A 22,247-nucleotide genomic window follows, 5' to 3' on the forward strand; every position below is an offset into this window, starting at 1 on the left:
TCTCCTCCAGCAGGCAGGAGGGACCTCCAGGAAGCAGGAACCTTGCCAGCTCTGTTACTGCTCTTCCTCTGTTGTAACAAAGGCACAAGGAAATTCTACAAGTTTCAGGATTCTAGAAGATTTCAGGCTTTCCAGGAAGGTAGGTTTAAGAAACAACAAAGTAAATAAGAATCAGTATTCTAATTAACTCACAAATAAAAGCATCACTCAGCTGGTAATAATGGAACCACACAAATACCTGTCCAATCCCAACTCTACACCTGAGTGAACTTCTAACAGTCAGATGGCTGTTTGGAGGCCATGGAGCTTTGCTTAGGGTTTTACAACTTTACTGTCAATTACATTTTAATCACTTATGCAATTATTATATTACCAATGCATCTATTAATTTATTTAAAAAGGACCAACTGAAGTTTATAGTTTTAAAATGCCAACCTAGCATATTTTCTTACAATAAAAACAGGGCCTTTCTTCTAAATCATGAGCCCCAATATTAAGCCTAAGACACAATGTTAACATCAGTGATTAATGCGAACAAAGAAACTAAGTTCCTTTATCAATAGAGAAAGCCTCCACTTCTTTTCAGCTCTTGATTGTAGTGAGATAGCCATCCTGCCTGTACCTGTACCCCACTTCTGGTACCAGATATTGAGTGGGAAATTAGATTTACTGGGACAAAGTATAGGTTGATTGATGTTTATGCGGGGAGAAATCGCTTACGCCTTGGGTTCCTGCTCCAAGCATGCCACCCAGATGCTCTCTGCAACCCGACCAGGGAGCAAGAGTGCAAGGGACCCCAGACTTAGCCTCCCACAGGTCAAGTACCCACCTGTGCCCACATCCCAATGGGTGTGGTCAGCGCAACAGGTGCAGGTGCGCCGGATGTCTCACTACACTTGGTTGTTCTGTTCCTTTCAAGAACAGAGAAGTTAAAAAGATGGTAGCAACTCTGTAATAATCACAGCCCAGAAAAGGTAGCTGTTGAGGATGCAAGAGAAACGTCCTGGAGACAGGAGACCTGGGTACCACCTGGTGTGGCAGTTTGTAAACACCAGGGAACGTGAGGTTGATATGGGACTTGGGCTAAGCTATTTAAAACCTCTGAGCCTCAGTTTACACACCTGAAAATGGGACTGGTGGGATCTGTGAGAAACAAATGGCTTAATAGGTATGAGTACTTCCGGAGAGGTTAGGACATGCCAGACACCCAGAAAATTATCCTCAGGGTTAGGGGGAAGAGGAGGGGGAGAAGAGGGAGAAAGTAGGGGAAAGGGGGTAAAAAAAAAAAAAAAAAAAAAAGAAGAGGAGAAGGCTTAAGTTAACTCCCATCTTTAGGGGAAAAGCGCTCTGGCTGACTTCCCTTGGGTGCAGTCAGCACATCTCTGGGCAGCTGCTCTGATTTTGTCAGAACAAGTTCCCAGCACATATCAGCAGTGGGAGGGCAGCTCAGAGAAACGGCTCCTTCAGCAACTTGTACAACCTGCACCTCCATTTCATGCCTTACATCCTCCCCTCCCCTCCCTTCCCCTCCCCTTCCCTCCTCTCCCATTTCCTTCCTCCCCTCCTCTCCCACAGCCACCAACACCTCCTCACTTCATTTAGACTGTTGCTTTAGAACTAGGCTGCCTGAAACCATGGTAACCTAATAAAAAAGTGCACATCTCTACTCTGGTCCCTCCTGGAATCTTTCCAGCTCCTCCTCCAGTGATCTTTCAGTCCCAGAGTTGGACCTGGTACTCCTTATTTCTACCCTTCCATGTATCCTTGGAACCTGTTTCTGTACCCTGTTTAGATTTGTTTTACTTTCTTGTCTCTGGGTATTGTCTCTCAGCTTGCATTTGGTTCTTCTCATCACAGTTTAGCACAGGCTGATGTTTCAGACTTACATTTCCCAGAGGCTGTTCTCTCTTATCTAACAAACCCCAGCCATCCATTTAAGACTGCTCAGTCTCCAAAATGCCTTCCCATGGTGAGTGAGAAATTGGGATTCTATCTCTCTTTATCTACCAATGTTTCTCTCCAGAATGCATCTTTGAGCTTCCAACAAGAGTGCTTTATTCTCATGGTCTGACCTTGAGCATTGCCTGAGTGCTCAGACTTGCCCAACACTGAGTGAAAACACAAATGTGTGCATGTGCTCATTGATGCACGCACACGAGTACACACACACACACACACACACACACACACACACACACGGTGGGGGTCAGCGTGGGGAGGATGCTAAGGCTGCTAAGGCACCTTCAACACTGACGATGAAATTCACTCCCAGTACAGCAGGAGACCTCGGCTTTCCCATCTCCCTGTTCTGGGTCTCCATGTACCATCCGCAGGCACTCCCAACACTCCACTTGTCATTTCTCTTAAGATTTCACAAAATGCATACTTTGCAACACCCATATACTAATTTTCTTGGGATGGAGCTAACTTTGGGGTCAGAAACTAAATACCACTTTCAGAGTACAGACAAAAGAGAAACCACTGCCCAGAGGAAGAGTCAGAAGGTAACAGCGTCGCTAATTGATTTTTGTTTTGAGTTGGCAAAGCATGGGAGGCCTTCCCAGGGCTGTTGGGCAACAAATGCCTAACAATACCATGTCACTCAGTACAATGTAAAGAACACAAAACTGGGGGTTGGGTGGGTGGCCAGCCCACTGTGCTGCAGACCAGCTTTGTCATGTCAGACTCTCAGGAGATCTGCTGCTCTCTGGAACGTTCTATTATTGGGCCTAGGCCTGATACACTGAGAAGGCTTGCCAACCTGAGGAATCAAGGGCATTTCCTAAATGGAAAACGATGCAAAGTACAACCATGCACAGGGCAGGAGAGACACGTCCTGCTAGTGAGGGCCAGGAAGCAGGCTCATGGATTTCAGATCCCCCCTTAGATGAAATCCATCATCGTAAGCATCAAGAATCAAGAAGATACTGCCTTTTCTATCTTGTTCTGTTTTGTTTCGTTGTTTAAGAAAAGGGTCCCCAAGCTATACAATGAGATTAGAGACAGGTTAAAGTTGAGAGGCAAGGCATGTTTCTCAGATCTCTGTATTTGGCAGTGAACTAATACTGTCCTTGGTCGCCGCTAGTTCCCCGGTGAATGAAAGTGAACTTTAGGCAGAGAAGAAGACCAGTGTTATGGAGAAGGCAGACTCAGCAGAGCAGCACCATGGGCTCTGTTGCTTAGCAACCTGTTTCATCTCCCTGAGAGAAGTAATGGCTCTAGGAGGGAGGTGACACATGGAGGATGATGGAGGACGAATCCTCAACAGACCCATTTCTTACAAAGCTGAGGCCATGGGAATGTCTGTGAGGCAGCCTGTAGAGCAAGGAATGGCTGTGCCAGGGTCATATGTTCTTATGATAGCAATGTGCTGACAGTCAGAGTCAGAGATCAGACCTTTCTGCAGAGCTTCACAGCCACAAGGGAAGGAGAGGACGAACTCCCACACAGAGGTGACAGAGGATGTGGGGGAGGTGGGACCCCCCCCAGGTGCTCTATGTACTATGGACTTACCGCTTATCCATTTTGCCTCCGGGTCATGGATTTTGAAGTCTTCACTGAAGAGATCTTCCACAGTCACCTTCTTCTTTTGAGACAGACTAGTATCTTCCGCTAGAGAGAAAAGGATGGAGACAGTTAAACACTGCAATGGTTAAAAGACCACACAAGGCACTGTGATAGCCATTCAGAAACAGTGAACATGGTCAAACAAAATTATGGATTGTGGACAGTGGATGAAAGCCAGTCTTGCTCTTCTTTAATGAAACTATCAAAAACTAGGACAAAGCCATTATGGCTCTGTAAAATTCCCTATATGTGAATACACACACACACACACACACACACACACACACACACACACACACACTATCCTCTTTCTTAGGCACAGAAGTGAATGTGTGCCTCAAGCTGGTAAGGATTATCAAGAGAAAAGATATGCTTGTCCAAAACAGAGTTCAATGTCCTGTGTAGAAAAACTGGTTGTTAGGAGTTGAAGGATACAGGAAACATTTGTATCACCTGTCTCTGGCCATCTTTGGGTTAAGGGTTAATTCTTGTCCAGATCAATGGACACCTCAAATATCTGTATGTAGATTCCCAGGACTGCCCTCCCCATCTTGACTGGAAGCACCTGGGAGAAACTTTGGGAAGTTGGTGAACTAATATCTATCTGGAGAGGACATGCTCAGTTAATGGTCCCTCTCAAGCAGGCTTGACAAGCTGCCGGCTTTTATCCTATTTACAGAAGTCAAAGTGTGCTGTATTTCAGCTCTCCCTCAGAAGAGGCAGTCTCCATTAGAGCCACAAAGTCCATTTGTCTGCTTAGGAAAGACAAGGATCTCCAGGAGGCCTGAGTGAACAGTGGGAATACTCAAGACTAGGCTGTCCAAGTTACTTAACTTATTTTTTACATGAATAAGAGACTAGACCTTCAATAAAAGCATCGGATACTTTGTCTATTTAAAATGCTTGCTTCCTTCCCTGTTCTCTTAAGCAGAAGATGCTAAGTCCACTGGATTTCCTTAAAGGCTTGGGTCTTCATTTTTATCAGCTCAGCTATGATGTGGGGTGATCTCAATTAACCAGCGTGTGTGCATCCTGTATGAAGTAGCATTGATTTTTGTGGCTGTTTTCAGGGGTTTAGGGGATTTAACCTAAGTCCTTATGCATGACACCCAAGCAATTAGCTCCAGGTCATTGTTTTTCTGCATCTGGTTTCTGGTTGTTAAGTTTGTATTTGTTTCCAATTTCGGGCTATTGATATCTTGGGGCTGCCACTGTGCTTGCTTTCTGTTGCTCCAGTTGCTATTTATTTATTTATTATTTCCAAATGTGTAGTGTGTCTGGACCATAGCAAGAAACTTGGTAGTGATTGCATATGGAACAAAGAATGATCTCTGAACAAAGCTCCCAATGCTTTTACGATTTCAGTTTTAGGTTTTATTGAGCCACCTTGAGATCCATACTTCTGGCTTCTCTGGATGTTACATATTATAGAAATCACTAGAGAATCTGCGGGTCCCTGTGTGGACCACATAGGCCTGCCTATCAACTCCTTCTCTCCTGTTATACTAACAAGGGACCCTACTTTAACTAGGCCATTTCTGAAATGCATTGAAATTTGTAGATGGACTGATTTCCTGAATACTAAGTGGGGATTACTGTGAACAAAAGTCTTGAAAATCGCAATGAGATACAATTGAAGGTGTCCTTACTGTGAGACATGACCACACATGGAGCAATCAAGGTTCCAAACATAACCTCTTAAAACAAGCCAAGTCCTTCCCTTTCGTGGATTTCCATCTGCCACTGAAGAAACCACAGAAAAAAGCAGTTTAAAATGTGATGTGTTTTGGCCTCCATGAATATCAGGCATGTATGTGATGCATATACATATATATGGGCACTCACAGTTTTACATAAAATGAAATAAATAATCTCAAAAACTCTTATTTTGATTTTAAGGTTTTTTTTTAATAAACATGGAAGTTTGTGGTAAAAGCACTGTGTGTGTGTGTGTGTGTGTGTGTGTTCTATTTAGGCAAGAAACTTAAATTTGCTCATATTCAGCTATATATTCCATAGTTATTCTCTGCTGTGCCTCTGGACCCTTGTGTGGGACTTTGCAATCCATTACCTTACAATGATTCATTCCCTGTAACTTTTGAGGTGATGATGAACATGATCAACAAATTGATGTGTCCATGAGCCATGGTGAGCCCAAATGCAGGGAGCTCATGAAGTCACAGAGCCAAAGCCAAGCTAGCAATAGAACACAACAGCAAGAGCGCAAGAGCCTCGAGGTTGCCAGGTCTACCCCATAGTCAGAAGGAGTAAGATGAAGGAGGAATTCTGGGATGGCTTTCCCAAGGAAAGAATAGTTTAGCTTAGATACAGGCAAAAAAAACCCAAAAAACAAAAAACAAAACAACAACAACAACAAAAACAAAACAAAACAAAAAAAAACAAACCAAACCAAAAAAAAAAAAAAAAAAAAAAAAAAAAAAAAACCCACTCACACTAGGAAGGGCTACAAGGCAAGAACTGCCAGTAGGTTTGGTACTCTGAGGACACAGCTTATTGGCAAAGCCGACAGCATGTGCAGGAAGCAACATAAGACAAAGGTAGACAGATTCTGTCATTATGCTCAGAAGCTGTTAGATGATGTTCTCTTGTGGGTTTCCTTTTCAAATCTGGGGTGGGAGTCTGTTGCATATACAGTCTAAGAATGAATGAATCTCATCAGATGGTAAGTTACCTCATTCAGTATCACTCTCCCTGTCCTTCGTGCCTCAGCTTCTGAAGCTCTACCCAGGTCCCACAGCCTCTCTCCCAGACAGCCTCCACCCGCGCTCTTGCTGACTGCCACGTCTTTGAGTGCATCTGCCTAACTCCTTCAGTCCTGTCTCCCCAATTTTGTGTTTTGAAGTGTGCCTGATGACCTTTTCACACAACTCTTAGGTTCTTAAGTGTAAACCTGTGTATTTTAATTCCTAAAATTCATGATTAGCTTTTCCAAGATCACTGGTTCCTCTTCCTCATTTCTGTCTTCTTTAATCACATTTATAGTTCTTTTAAAAAAACCTATTTAACAAAAAACATTTTCCCTCTGGACTTGAATTCCTTGGGCCTGAATCTTCCCTTGGGTTAGCTGATGTTTCACTATATTGGGGCCCAGCTTCTGTCACACAGGAGTCCTGGGTTGTGGGAGACTCCTGGCTGTGTGGCCTTATGAATGATGCTGATGGTTTGGACACCATGTCTGGATCATATCTCCTGAGTAGCTCTCAAGTGGCCTGCTGCCTAAACAGGTGATATGATTCCAGCTCCTCTCACAGTGAATCCAACTTTAGGACAGTTCATTCCCCAGCCTCTAACCTCTCCTATTCACTGATATTCTCACCCTCTGTTACGTATGTGTGTTTGGGTTCTGTTGAGTTTGTGCCTGGTACTTCCTTCAAGGATTCCATTCCATTCCATTCCATTCCATTCCATTCCATTCCATTCCATTCCATTCCATTCCATTCCATTCCATGGGTGTGAAGAACTCATTTTGCTGCTTCTCAGGGCAGCCATGCATCTATGTGTGTCCTTCTATAACTTCTCTGTGCATGGAGCCAAGATGAGGAAGCCAACATGTCTAGTTTCCCTCTTAAACCAGCAGTCAGCCTCAAGTTGGGGATAAGAGTAGTAGTCATAACACCTTTTCTAAGTTGCCTTTTGGACACTGATTTTAAATAGGCCAAGGTTGGGAACATCTTCTCTAGTAGGGATTTTAAAACATGAAATAATTCCCACCACCTAGGACATGCTTAGCAGTGGCACCTGCAGCACGTATTCTGAGGTGTCTTCTCCTCCTGGACATTTTGGGTGGAGACAGTCTTCTCCAGAGTCTGCCTATGATGTTCTATTCCTGTGACAAGTGAAGGCCACTCCTGGACAATCTTTAAGGGTCAATGGCACTGTGCCTCTTACGGTCCCCATAGAATAAGGCAGAATAGCCACTGAGAAGGAAACTGAAGCCACTGAGACATCATGGGACTTCTCCACAGATGTGCAGCAGGCAGATATGACAGCCCATGTACTCAGTTTCGAAGCCCAAAGAAGACATGGGTTAGAGAAGGTAGCTCCACAGAGGCAGTGAGACTCGCATGCCAAGGTTCAGTCAAATGGCCTCTCTAACACAGAGCAATGCCCTTACAAATACTTCAGAAGAACATGGTGAACAGATACCGTGGCTCATATCTGTAACCGCAGTTCAGCCAGAAAGACTGAAAGTTCAAAGCTAGCCTTAGAATTATACAAAAGTGTGTCTCAAAAATCAAACAAAAGAAAGACAAGAAAAGAAAGGGAAAGACAAGAAAAGAAAGAAGGAGGAGGTAGAGGGAAGAGGCAGAAGAGGAGAGCAACAAGGAAGCTGCCAATTTATTCTCAGGTGTTCTGATACCTCACTCAATGAGTCAGAAAACCTGTTTGGGAGGGGGCTTCTGTGAGAATGTAGGTTACCTGCTTGGCTCTGCCAGCGCACCAGGCTCTGCCATGAGCTGGAAGCAGCACTTCTCATTAGACTGTATTTAAAATACAAACAGCCACCCAGGGGCACCTGCCTCAGACACTGCTTGCCCTCCCTTGTCCTAACCATAAGGAGAGAATGTTTCAGTATGTGATGAGACCCCAGGACAGGGAGAGCTTGGCAAAACACAACCTGGGGTTTCCAACCTCTTTCCCAGCTAGTGTCCAGCCAATGTGGACTGTTCATCAGATACGAGCTCTGCTCAGAACCAAGAAGGTGGCATCTTATACCTACACAGAAGCCCTGCAGACAGAAAGGCTACAACTGAGATCTAGGGGCACTCTCTCCTGCCACACAGTGTTGCTGATGACAAAACATAGCTAAATGCATTTTCCCCCCATAGAATTGCTGTGGAATATATCAGTCCTGGTTATAAAGCTAAGTAACTATGGTTGGGTTGAGAATGACATTGAGACACCTCACCTCATGTGAGTGACTGCAGAAGGGTTATAGGAAAACCTGCCCTCAACCACTCTGTAGGATGTTTCCTTTGGACTGGATCACAACGGCCACACCATCTTTTCTTCTACAAAGAGTTAGCATTGAATCCATCACTATGTTCACACTTTTATTCAGTATGAGGGTGGCTTATTTCCTTCTTATTTTTAAGAGAGGGACAGTGACTTCATCTTTTCAGGGACCTCCCACATTGTAGATGCCAAACCACCTTCTTTGGAAAGCAGAAAGCTTTGCCCTTCCAATCCACCCCTTGCTTTTGCTTATTTTATTTCAGTGAGTGCCAGTGTTGCTGCAGTATACCGTTCGTGGTTATACCCACAGTTTATAAAAGTCCCACAAATGATAATTTACCCTAGAAGATTTTTCCTCTAAGTTCACATCTTCAAAGCCACCCATGAAAACTAACAGCATGGCAGCAGGACCAGGCACACTGTACTTTTTAGTAGAAACACTGGTAACTAAGCCTTCAGTATTATTATACATGCCCATAAAACAAGAACTTCTCATTTACTGTTTACAAAGCTTCTGAATTCAATACATCAGAAGTATCCAACCCCTCTTCAGGGCCTTCAGTCCATTTCTATATACATTTAAGATACATGAAAACCTTAACATCTATTTATTGACCTTTGTCCTTTAATGCGTTACATCTTCTTAGTACCCATGGCTTCATCTTATCATACACAGACAGGCTATATGTGTGCTTGTGTTCACTATTGATCCCTTTATTAAAATACATATTAATTAGAAAAAGTGATTGTATTTAAAAGTAAAATAAAATAAAATCCATATGTCAGTTCACTCTGCCAAGGCTCTGCTTAGTGGGTTCAGTACAGTCTCAGAATTGTGAAATCACTGTAATTCAAAGTAGTTCCTGTGCCCTTCAAAGATGCCTAAAACCATCAAAAGGCTCTATGCTTCCATTTATCTATATTACAGTGCACAGCCACGTATAGCACTTAATTCTCTCTCTCTCTCTCTCTCTCTCTCTCTCTCTCTCTCTCTTTCTCTCTGTCTGTCTGTGTCTCTGTGTGTGTGTGTGTGTGTGTGTGTGCGCGCGCGTGCATGTGTGTGCCCATGTGTATGTGTCCCCATGCCCATGTATATGCATGTGGGGGCCAGAAGCTGATGCTAGATGACTTTCTTTTTTTTATAATTTATTTTTTATTTTATGTGCATTGATGGTTTGTCTGCATGTATGTCTGTGTGGTGGTGTCAGAAGCCCTGGAACTAGAGTTACAGATAGGTGTGAGCTGCCATGTGGGTACTGGGAATTGAACTTGGGTCCTCTAGAAGAGCAGTCAGATCTCTTAACTGTTCAGCTATCTCTCCAGCCCTGAGATTTTACTTTATTGTTCTCTCAGTTATTTTTGAGGCAGGGTCTCCCTGAAAGAACCTGGATATCGTCATTTGAGCTTCGCTCTCTGACTGGTGACCTCCAGAGTCCTTCTCTGTCTTCCCCACACACCTAGCACTGGAGGTACTAGGGGTCCAATTCTGGTCTCCATGCTTGTGCAGCATGGAGTCTCGGTCATAGAGAACCCCCAGTCCCCCCATCCCTTCTTCACAGGTGGATACTATCCCACATCTAAATGATGGCATGCTCACCATGATGGTATGTTTGTATGGTCTTTGGAAGAAAGTCTCCCCTTCTTTAGATTTTAAAACATGCCAAAATTAAGAGATTCACTCTTGAGAGGCAAGAAAGAACAAGAGGCCAAAGTATTCACCCTCACAGAAGGCTCTGTGATGAGCCTGTGTGTGGCTCTGTGTCCTCCTAGCCATTTCCACAGGGCCAGGCAGAAAGGGTGGTGCCTAGAAAAACCCTGTGGGGAGCCTCCTGTGCAAAGGACTGCAGCCTTAGGACATAGAAGACTCAGAGTTCCTTAAGAATGGACTGTAGAAACTTTAGGGGCTGGGGTTCAAAGGAACAGAGTCTGAAATAAAGGAAGGCTGCTGAGTCTCCAGCACCCAAGCTGAGTCAGACTGATGCACCATCCAGCCACAAGGGCACACTACCTTCTGCAATAGAGGGGGAGTGCATGGGCCAGCTAGAAGACCAGCACCTCACTTCTGAGAACATTCCTTAACTAGACTGAGAAATAGCCTTGTGTGTGTGTGTGTGTGTGTGTGTGTGTGTGTGTGTGTATGTGTGTGTGTGTGTGTGTGTGTTCATGTGTATATACATGTTTGTGTGCATGCATGTGAAGTCTCGAGGGTTACCTTGGGTTTCATTCTCAAGAACATCATCAATTTTTCTTTGAAATAGTCCCTCTTTGAGCTGGAGAGATAGCTCAGCAGTTAAGATTCTTGCTAAGAATCTGAGTTTGGTTCCCAGCACCCAAATTACATAGCTTATAACCACTTAACTCTAGTTTTAAGGGATCTGATGCCTTCTTCTGGTCTCTGTGGGCACCTACACATATGAGCATTTATACCCCCCACACCTATCTATCTATCTGTCTGTCTGTCTGTATATATATATATATATATACACACACACATATATATATACATATATATGTACATACATGCATATATATAATTATAAATATAAGAAAAGGCAATCATTAAAGATAGAAACATGGGCTCTCATGGTCTGGCGCTCACAGATTAGGCCATGCTAGCTGGCCAGCTCCTCCTGTCTCTACCTCTCCACTTCAGGGATTATAAACACATGCCACTCTACCTGGCCTTTCCATATGGGATCTGGGGCCCAAACTCAAGCTTTCACAAGATGTAGTGACTGTCCCTAGTAATTATGGAGGCTGTCAACCTTTAAAGGTGAGAAGGTAGACTGTGTTATTTAGGAGGTGGAGCCTTGGAGTAGGTGTGGCATTGTTGGAAGAAGTGTGTCACTAGGGGTGGGCTCTGAGGTCTCAGAAGCTCAAGCCAGGTCTCATGGCTCACTGTCTCTTCTTGCTGACTATGGATCTAGATGTAGAGCTCTCAGCTGCCTCTCCAACACCATGTCTTCCTGCATGCCACCATACTTCCCACCATTATGATAATGAACTAAACCTCTGAATTGTTAGTCCCAGGGACATAATTTCTTCAGTGATGGAGGAAGTGAGCGTCCCTCCTCAGTTCCCTGTGTGGGTCACACAGACTAGAGATTGTTCTAGCCCCTCAGTCAATGAGCTAAGGATGACAGTAGAGATAGGTGGAGACAAGCTGACTAGGGGTTGACCTGAGCCACCAAATTTGACAAGGTCTTGCTCTGTGTAGCAACACAGACACCTTCAAACCAGACAATGTTAGTACCCATTCTGGTATTCCATGCATACATATTTTTGTTAATGAATATCTATCATGGTAGATTGTTGTGGGCTGGGATTTCTCTGAGGACCTGATGTGTAGAGAAGGAAGACAGTACCTTCTGTAAAACCAGGAATATGCTTGGCAGATCAAGTAATGGCCTGGGTCAGAGCCTTGGGAGAGGTGCAGTATTGATTCCCTAAAAACCACTTCTTCCCTCTTAAAAGGCTCTGGTTACCAGTCCCAAGGCCTCTGTGTGTTCCATCTGTAATGCCCTTGAGATAAACTGTGTTCCCTGTGTGCAACATTGCTTGAGTAGCTTCCTTCTGACTTTGTCCCATTGCATGATTTTTTCCTACTGACTCTATCCCATTTTCCCTCTGAAAACTGTATATGAGAAGATGTACTTCTTAGTAAAGTTGCTTGGCAGAAGGTATACCTTGTGTAAGACCTCCTAACATCAAATTCACTATCTTCTTTATTTTATTGGGTTTTTTTTTTGATTCCTTGGTCCTCCCCCTCAATGACCTGTTAGTGGAAGAGCAGCCTACTAGTCCAGGCTAGCAGATGGTCTATAGACATTCAGAAACACTCTGGGTGTATTTGTGTCCACCTCTCTCTTTACTCCCCAGAGATAGGATGACATAAAGCAACACTCAGATTCTAAAAATGGTCGTGATGGAGACCTCTATACAGACAGTGGGAGGAATCAGAGTCCACTCTCAGAGCTCAAGCCAGGTGTCCATGTCTCTCCCTCTCCATCACCCCAGCCTCCCTCCATCCCTTCATCAGTTTTTACATCTGAATGAGCACTCACTGTGGCCCTCCTTGTCTTTCAAGCCAGGCTATCTCGGAAAAACACGCATGCTAGTGATGGCTCAGGGTGACTTCTCAGGCTTCCTCTTATCTCCAATGGGTACAATCTTTTCTCCATGGTGGACATGAACAAGAATGTAATTTCTCAACTAACACAGTTGGTCACAGGCATTGCATTTAAATAGAACTGTGGGGATATTACTTTACAAGTAATCTGCTCGTTATGATTATATAATCGAACACCAGTTCTCTTTGCTCCTGGAAACTTGAGTGTGGCCTGGCCCTAAAGCTAGTCTTCAGTGTGACCCTCAGAGTTAGTGGTTTTCTTGTTATACTTCTCTGGAGTGTGTTTGGTGAGAAGGCAAATCTGAAACACCCTAATGCCACTTAAACTCCATCATGCCTTCAGACCCCTTGGAGTGCTGACCTATGTAGTCAGTCTCATCCGAACGCAGGAATTGCAGCTGTCCTGAATGGTATACACCAACCTCTGTGGGAATGTCAGAAAAGTAAAAGGGTAACTTTAAATCTATTATTCAGAAGAGAAATTTGGAAAAGAGCATGGTCCAACATGTTCCCTTCAAGATCCTTCAGAGAGACATAGATAGGGAGTAATTGCTGATTGTCAGCCTGCGCCACAGAGCAAGGTACCTTGCCTGTCAGAATCGCCAAGAGAACCTCCCAGAACACCACTGCCCCAGAGAAATCCTCCCACCAGATCTTTCTTGGGGAGTTGGAGCTGGATTGTGAGCAATGGGAAATGGTCACAAACAGACCAAAGCAAATGAGTTCAGAACTGAGTGTGCAGTGAGCATGTTATAGATGCAGTGTTTCTAGAACACAAGGTCAGAATATGTGAGTACTTGGAAAATGTTTGCTTTTAGAAGTTTCTCTTGAGTCTATTAAATTGAAGGCAATGCTTGGGTGGGAGCAGGGGCAATGCCATGGGGCTGTGCCTGAAACTGCTTGCATACATCCCTGAGGCATGGCTGCTCTCATGGGGACTCTGAACCGCAGCCCTCTTACCTCCTGTGGTACCCTGACCTCAGTCCCACCCTGCTCTCTGGTTTCATTTTTCATACTAATAGGAACACTTGGCATTCTTCTTTTAACTCAAAGGAGAATGCAGGAATTTACACGTTCTACATTTGCTCAGTGCTTATCACAGTGGTTGAAGCTCCCAATGGGATTATTGATGTTGGAAGGAGGGCAAGCTTAGCTTTGTGGGCTCTACATCTGAGGAAATCTGAGGACTTTTCAGAGCGGTACAAGTAGAACACCTGACACAATCATCAGCGTCAAAACAAAAGCTTCTACTTTGTTCTAGGAGAGCCATGCCAGGAGGGCCCTACAGCATGGCTTTTGTTGAGCATTCACCCTGCCTGGTCCTCTCAAGCCCAGGACACATAGTTCCCTAACAGCACAACCTACAGAAACAAACATTATCCGTGGACATCTCCAGAACAAAAGGGCTACACAAGGTTCTTCTATTGATTTCAACAGAAGGATTAAGGAAACAACCTCTTTCAAAGCCTTCTTAGAATATGGAGACTCACCCAAGGTCCCAGCTACCTTCTACAGCATCTTTCTCTGACAGCTGGTGTCACCATCTGACAGAAACTTGTGCAGTGACTGTATTCTCTACTGGACTTAGAGGGGACTGCTCTGTGTTTGCTCCTATGGCATGAAAGGGATATAAAGTTCTGTTAGGATTAGCTGTTAGGAAGGTCCCAGGGGCCATGTTTCAGGTCTGGGGATATTCATTGCTCCATGTACCATGGCCGTGTTGCTGTCTCCATCCACTGCAATCCACTCTTGAGTAATGCTCATGAGAAGTCTTTATTCTGGAGGAGGTGAACTTTGCAAAACTCCACACCAGACCAGAGAATCTCTGAGAACCATTTCCCTATTCTAAGTCCCAAGGAAATGGGACATGACCATGGGACCAAGGCTGTGAAAGTCACTTGTCACCAAAGTACATCTCTGCTCAAGGGAAAGCAAAGACAGCCCCATGCTCCCCAGATCCAGAGAGTGCCCCAGTTCCTTTGTATTAATTAACTCTCTGCAGTTGTTCTGGTTCCAGCTGCATCCACTCAGAAGCAGCACTCACAAAATGAGTGTTCTCTAATTTGCCCACAGTCCCTTCTACACCATTCGTCTTCTGCCTATGGAGATCAGAAGAGGGCATCAGGCTGCAGTTACAAGTGGTTGTGTGTGCCACTTGATGTGGGGACTGAGAGCTGCGATGCTCTGAGATCTTAACAGCAGAGCCAGCTGTCCAGCCCCCTGTAATATCTTTATATGTTACTATGTTAGTTGGCTACTAGCTTCCTGTGCATCTATCCTCACAAGGAACACTGGTCTGCAGTTCTTATTTTTCCCTTTTAATAAAGATGTTAATTTTATTTCACTTACATCTTGGTCTAATGGCTTAACCATGTGTGTGCATTTTGTGCTTGTCTTTTGTTCCTCTACATTGCAGTATATACTCACTTTCCAACCTTGAAGTCTAATACACATGCAGTCAGCTTAGTGAGGACTGGAACGATGCTGCCTTTGCACCTGCACATGAGCATCTAAAGTGATGATGGTAATGGAGTAACCAGCATATACTGCTATCTATGGCACCCGTGTTGTCCTGTGACACTTCCACATGGCAATCTTACAAGCAAAGCTCCCTTCCCACCACCTGGGAGGTCCACCCCACATCCTATTTTATTCACAAAGGTGGAGGTAACATTTAAAAAAATCTAAACTCAAAGACATTTCTGCCCCCGAGGCTCCAAAGCAATTTTGTCTCAGCCACTGTACAGACCATGCAGCTGAACTCAATGCTTTCAGGGCACTGATCTGGATTCCAGTATGTTTTTATCCTTACTTGAGAGAATTTTGTCTCTGGATCCATTAGTATTTAACGCCATCAGTGTCACTTAATCAGTAATTTGCCCTTGCTTCGTAGTCATCATGTGTTGCTTGAACATTTTTTTAATTCATCTTTTCTCTACCACCCAGATATGAGATATTAAATTATTTCTATGCCACTACCTTTAATTTCAAGATAAATAAGTAACAGCCAATTTTTAATCTATGCCATTTTATCTAATCAACACTTATATAAAAGTTTAAAGCATATTAAATGGCTTTGTTTTCATTTAAAACAACCTATAACCTTCTACAATGGTATAGAGAAAACGAGAATCTGTAAGAGGCCTTACAGTCAAAAGCTACTTAGAAAGCATCCCATAGTGAAACTGCCCACTTTAATATGTTCGTGACTGGATCTCTGAAAGCTTCCATACCTGGTGTCAGCAGTATGACTGAGGTGACGATCAGGGAGCATATGACCAGGATGACGAGCAGTGCGATTGCGATTCCTTTCCAGTTTCTCTGCGGAGGGTTACTCCCCACCAGCTCCTAAAACAACCACAGGAAGAGAGATCCCAGTGAGCATGACACAGGACATGGGCCAAATCACAGCCGCTGTTTCATTCATGACACAGGGCAGTGGCAGAAGCCTCTGCCACTAGCTGCTCTCCAGTCCTTCCTGCAGCACCCTAGGGATCTGCCCTGTCCCTTCTCATGTCAGGGACAGACTGTCTCCACAACGAATCTGACATGATGCCATTTGTAGAAGAATTGCCACCCCCCATGCACACACAAAATACCCTCATGAACTAGAATACCATACAGGCTAGCCTGGGGACTCCGTCAAAGCCTCATGGAGACTCCATGGGACCTAACTTGAGTGTGATGAACATCGCCAGCCCCAGGTTTTCTCTCCCCCCTTTCTTTCATTGTGTCCACACTACTAACTTTGACCAGTAGCTACCATGCTTGAATACTTAGTTAGCACAGACTATATGTCAACTTCTATGTGTGGCACTTAGCCTGGTCTTCCTTCTATAGCCCTGTGAGCAAACTGAAGCTTTCCTGGGGTCTCACTTCCCTGGGTCCCTCACTAATGCTATTCTCTCAGCATCCTCTATGGAACAACATGTGAGCTTTTGCAAGGGTGCAGGGTAGGAGAGATATATGGAGATATTGCTTAAATGATGTCAGCAGGTGAACAAATCTGGGAAATAAACATGCTTGTGGCATAATGAGGCTAAAGTTTAGTTCCCTTAAGATTAGGATGGTCATATAATTTATGATTTTCATTGGGATTCCTTGAAAAATGGGGCATTATTAATATCTAATAATAAGTACTGCATATAACATTTAAATAGTAATAATTACCGTTAATTCTACAGAAAAATCTATACAGAAACAAAGGACATATGACCTCAGTGCAGCTATACATATCAACCATCTGAAAATATTGCCTTTTATAGTGTCCATCATTTTAACTCATATTAACTAAGCCCAGATGAAGTAGGACAGAGATGATTTCTAAGTAGATACAGTGTGTAAATACATCTTCATTCACAACTGGATGGTCATTCAAAGCTATAAAGTGGCTACAAACCAATAAAACAGGCAACATGTGATTACCATGTAACTTTTCTGGATCAGACACACACATAATATGATATCAAGTCATGGCTTTAACTTAAGAGAGCATCAGGTGGTCAGCTATTGCTTTGCTATTTATCACCATCACTGCTAAATAACGCAGTAACATCTCATGTACAACAGCAAGTGAACTAAGAAGTGTGTGAAGAAAGGGAAGAGTTTTCTATTGTGCTCTTAGTCTCATCATGGGAAGTTGGAGTTTCAGCTTTTGCAGGGAGGATGGGGTAGCTTACAGCATTTGGAGATCAGCATTCATCAAGCTGCAGACAGCTACACATACATAACACACTTGCTTCACGTGATGAACACCACATAGCTAAAGGGACAGCAGAACATCTCACAACAGAGGTAAGAGGAGATGGACTCCCAGCAAACAAAGGGATCTCTGCCACAGGAGACTAAGGTATTGAGGTGACACAGGAGGTGGCAGGTGGCAGATGTACAGCAGGAGTTGCAGTGATGGCATGAGTAAGTTTGTTGGTCACGATGGGACAGTGGGTGGTTTCATCATTTATTTTTTTGTTGCTGAAAGCAGAGGGATCAACCAGATGGCCTTCTCACCAGGGAGTAGGGAGTATATTCAACCCTCTCCCTTATGATAATCCATATTTCAACTCTCTCTATTAGGTACTTTGACCACCCAAATAGGAAAAAAACAAAACAAAACAAACAAACAAAAAAAACAACAAAAAGCAAACCAAACAAAATTAACAAAAATCCCAAAGATTAGGCAACTAATAATTTTAAAGTTTTGCAGAAGGTATGCATATGCCAGCAGCTCCCTGGGCTGCCAGTGAGTAGCCTATCTTGCTGCAGGGCCATTTCTGATACAATCCAGTAGGAAACCCCTCCCATTCAAGTTCCCGCCTTCCCATTACAGTGTGTCTCATAGGCACTTCTACGTGGCTTTGCTAGTTGTGTGAGGGATGTAGACATGAAGTACCAGTGAAGGCTGGATTCAAGGGAACAACTCTAAGAAATTTCAAGTAAAACACCAATTCAGGGAGACGTGTGTGTGTGTGTGTGTGTGTGTGTGTGTGTGTGTGTGTGTGTGAGTGTATGAAGTCCTGCTCTCTGTAAAACCTCTGTTGATAGACTTTCTTTAGCTAGCCACACTTTGGAAGATTGGCAGTTCATCTCAGGGAAAGAAGAAGGGCAGGTACTTCCCAGGACCATTAGTCAATGCTCTCAAGACCTCTCCTCCCCTGATCTCTATCCACTGCCTTCTACCATGCTTGCTCTAGTTTATTTTCTGTTTCTGTGATAAAACACTCTACCTAAACACAACTTAAGGGAAGAGTTTATTTATTTGGCTTATACTGTCATAATCTCCCACTGAGCAAAGTTAGGGCAGGAGTTCAAGCAAGAACTTGAAGTAGAAACCATGCTTGGGGCTGGTTCAGGTTCATGTTTAGTTAGCTTCCTTATACAGGACCACCTGCTCAGGGAATGAGCCCTCCTATATCAGGTAACAACTAAGATGCTTTCTCACAGACATTGCCATGGGCCAATCTGATCTTGTTAACCTCTCTATTGAGACTTCCTTCTCAGGCGACTCTAGGCTTTGTGAAGCTGACAGTTAATGCTGTTTTTCCCCATCAGACTATCCTGGGGCTTTTTGGGTTGTCTTGGTTCCACACACCCTTTCTCATATATATTTAGAAACTTCTCAACTTGAATGCTTCATATAATGTGAAACATATAATAAAAACATTTCAGGATGTTCTCTTCCAACAAAGATTTAAAATTGTCTATAGATCTTGAACCCTTCAGTGAGATTGAGATTCTTAAGGGGAATAGGGATTCTAGTTCCCCCCTGGCATCTTATAGATGTTGCTAGGCAAGGACTGACTCAGGTAGAGCATGCAATTCAGCACTGAGCAGGTATGCTATGTTGACTATATGATACCAAGGGAAATCTATGTGCTCCCTACACGACATACTCCAATGACTGTGTTATAGAATAACAACCCATTATTGTGGCTGCATCTACCTGTTTCTCCAGCCCAAGTGTTGAACCCTTATTATGAAGCAGTGGTCTGTTTAATAATAATAATAAAAAAAACAGCCTGATAGAATCTAGGGGATGTTTTGGTAGAGAACCAAGGGTGATCAATGTTCCTTATACTAAACAGCAAATTGATTGGTTATTTCAAAGTAATGATTCTTGGGTGATTGCTTTTGCTCAATTTTGGGGACAAATTGATAATCACTTTCCAGCTGACTGATTGTTGCAATTTGCCCAAGTGTATTCCTTTATATTTACTAAAGTTGTGATGAAAAATCTCATAAAAGATATTATGCTGGTTTTTTTTTTACTGGTTGTAGTGATATATTGTTTATGATTTATTAAAGCTGCTGGAGATCAAAATAGCAAATTAATCATACTAGTTAGCCATAGAAGTCAGGCAGTGGTGGCACACACCTTTAATCCCAGTCCTTAGGAGATGAAGGCAGATGGATCTCTCTGAGTTCAAGTCTATCCAGGGCTATATGAATAACAGAGCTCTTGCCTTTAGTCCAAGGACTCATAAGAGGTATTTAAGACAGGAACAGGGTCTCATAGCTGGCATTCATTCTCCAAACACATTGAGGATAGGAAGACACTGATTCTCCAGACACACTGAGGAGATGAAGTAGTCCGAGGTTTGGTGAGAGCTTCTGGAGACAGGACCAGCCCTTTCAGCTTGAAGTAGAGGTAAAAGCTAGTGGCTTGGCTGCTTTGCTTTTCTGATCTTCATATTGAAGCTTGAACCCCAATCTGTCTCTGGGTTTTAATTATCATGATACAGATAGTTTCTTCAACAGAAGAGCTGCTTATGTTGTTAATGGTAATACAAACAGCTCCAGCTTCAGCTCAGATAGTAGAATTATGAGCTATAGCTATGGTTTTCTAGCTTTTCATAAATAATTAATTTAATCTGTATACTGATAGTCATTATATTTTTAGAGCTCTTCAAGTTATTGAAACTGTTGTCTGTATTGGAACTAGTAATGATCAGGTTAGGATGCTGCTTCAACAAATTCAAAATGTCATTCATCAAAGAAAATTGCCATGCTTTGTGGGTCATATTAGAGCTCATTCCACTGGCTGACAGTAATGCATCAGCTGATAAATTAACAAAGATGGTTGCTTTGTCCCAGGTAGAACTGGTTCAATAGTCACATGCCCTTTATCATCAGAATAGCAGAAATTAAAGACAATTTGGGCCTTACCAGAGAAATTGCTTGACAAATTGTTAAGCAATGTGATATGCCCACAGTATTTACTTGTGCCTGCCTTGTGCATCCTAAAGGCCTTCTTCATAATCACTTATGGCAAATGGTTATTACTCATGTTGCAGAATTTGGCAAATTAAAATATGTGCATGTGACAGTTGATACACATCAGGGTTCTTGATGGCCACTGCCCAAATTGTGGAAGCCCAGTTTAGCTCAGTGCTTACAATGGTTTTCATATTTGGGCATTTCTAAAATTAAAAAAAAAAAAGATAATGGATCTGGATATATTAGTAAATAATTTCAGCAATTTTGTTCCCCATAGAAAATCTAGCATAAAACAGGCATTCCTTATCACTCTCAAGGACAAGGAATTGTGGAACGTGCCAACAACACCACTCCAAAAAATGTAAAAGGGTGAATTATACTTTCAGTCACCACATAATCACTCAATCATGCCCTCTTCATTTTAAATTTGTTGAATGTGGATGCCCATGTATAATCTGTTGCAGATAGTTTGGCATGATGGAACTCAAGTGACTTGTTCAAGTGGAATGGAAGGATCCTTTTACTGAATTATGGAAGAGTCCCAATCTTGTTTGGATATGGGGTTGAGGGCATGTTTGTGGTTTTTTCCCCCCACAGGAAGAAAATGAAGCTGGATGATTTCCTGAATACTTGGTGAAGTGTGTTGAACAGAGGAATGCCAGCTCTAACGATATCGTGGTGGCTGCTGCACCCCCAGAAGAGTTGGAGTGAGATTTACTGAACCTATGTTCCTGATCCTCCAATGTCATCATCCCACAGGCTGGGAAGGGAAGGAAATGGTTAATGATTCCCAACTTCTTGATAGACCTGCTGCACCAATTTCTCAGACCTCTGTGAGTTTTAATTATTCTGTATCTGGCCAAGAAACACCTATTTGTTTTTCTAAAAATGAGTCTATGACTGAGTACTTGACAGTTTTCTCCACACTATATCTTGGAACACAGACATTACCACTGTTGAAATATAAAGCCTGGAGAACAGGTGCCAAAGAGACCTCCCTCCTGTGGGAAAAATAATCATTGGAGCAACTGAACACTATTATGGAGGCAACACGTGGCTAATGCCCCTGTTCAGTAGATAAGGAGGAATGGGATAAAGGTTTTGCTGCTGATGTTGAGTACTTGGGACTGGAGCAGCTCAGACATATATTTGGAAGTTGGTAGTAGCAATGTATTGAATTTTAAGAGAGGGAAAAGAAAAGGTTCAGAATTATAGAGTTACTCATAACTTACCTATCACAAAACATTTTCTTGCCCCTTGATTGGATCAAAGTTATGAGAATTATAATTTAACCAATTGTATGTCAATTATTAATAATTATCCTAGAGTTATGGTATTAAAATGTTAGTGTTTCTAACTACTTCTGTTCACATTGAAAGTGTTTATGGATGGAAAAAATGTTAGAGCTCATTTGATAGGAATTTAGCATGATGCTAATGAGTCCTAAGATTCAATGTGATTAAAAAAGCAGATTGGGATTTTGATGCAGCTAAAACTGTTGGAGATATCCTGGACCAATTTAAAAAAGGCCATTCTATCTTGGTCATTCTTTACTCCTTTATTAGGAGGTATTGCTGCCATAGGAGTGTGTGTATGGCTAAAGCATTATCTGCTTGCCTATGGTTATCAAGTTACTTGTGAAATCTTGAAGGAAAGTTGGCTCAGAGGTACATGGCATCAAGCTACACACTCTCCTTAACCCTTTATAAACAGGGGCTGGTAGTCAAAGACAGGTAAGATCTTTTCCCTCCAGTCAGCCTACGATAGGGCATGCATAATGGAAAGTGTATGCCACAGATGGGTAAATCTGTAGGGTTGAAAAAGACGACCTTAGATAGGCACAGTCATCTGTCCTGTGGTA

The 22,247-nt window shown here is 43.0% G+C and overlaps 1 protein-coding gene across 1 annotated transcript in view; it reads right to left on the reverse strand.

The window, feature by feature from the left end:
* Nucleotides 1-22,247, reverse strand: part of Dpp6 (dipeptidyl peptidase like 6) — a 640,714-nt gene that overhangs the window by 303,965 nt on the left and 314,502 nt on the right. Inside the window, exons 2-3 of the mRNA XM_051203163.1 lie at nt 15,907-16,021; nt 3,514-3,612 (exon numbers count right to left, since the gene is read on the reverse strand). Of these exons, the coding sequence (XP_051059120.1) occupies nt 3,514-3,612; nt 15,907-16,021 (214 nt within the window). The remainder of the gene's footprint in view (nt 1-3,513; nt 3,613-15,906; nt 16,022-22,247) is intronic.

Source organism: Phodopus roborovskii, unplaced genomic scaffold (assembly GCF_943737965.1).
Source record: "Phodopus roborovskii unplaced genomic scaffold, PHOROB, whole genome shotgun sequence".
Classification (NCBI taxonomy): Eukaryota; Metazoa; Chordata; class Mammalia; order Rodentia; family Cricetidae; genus Phodopus; species Phodopus roborovskii.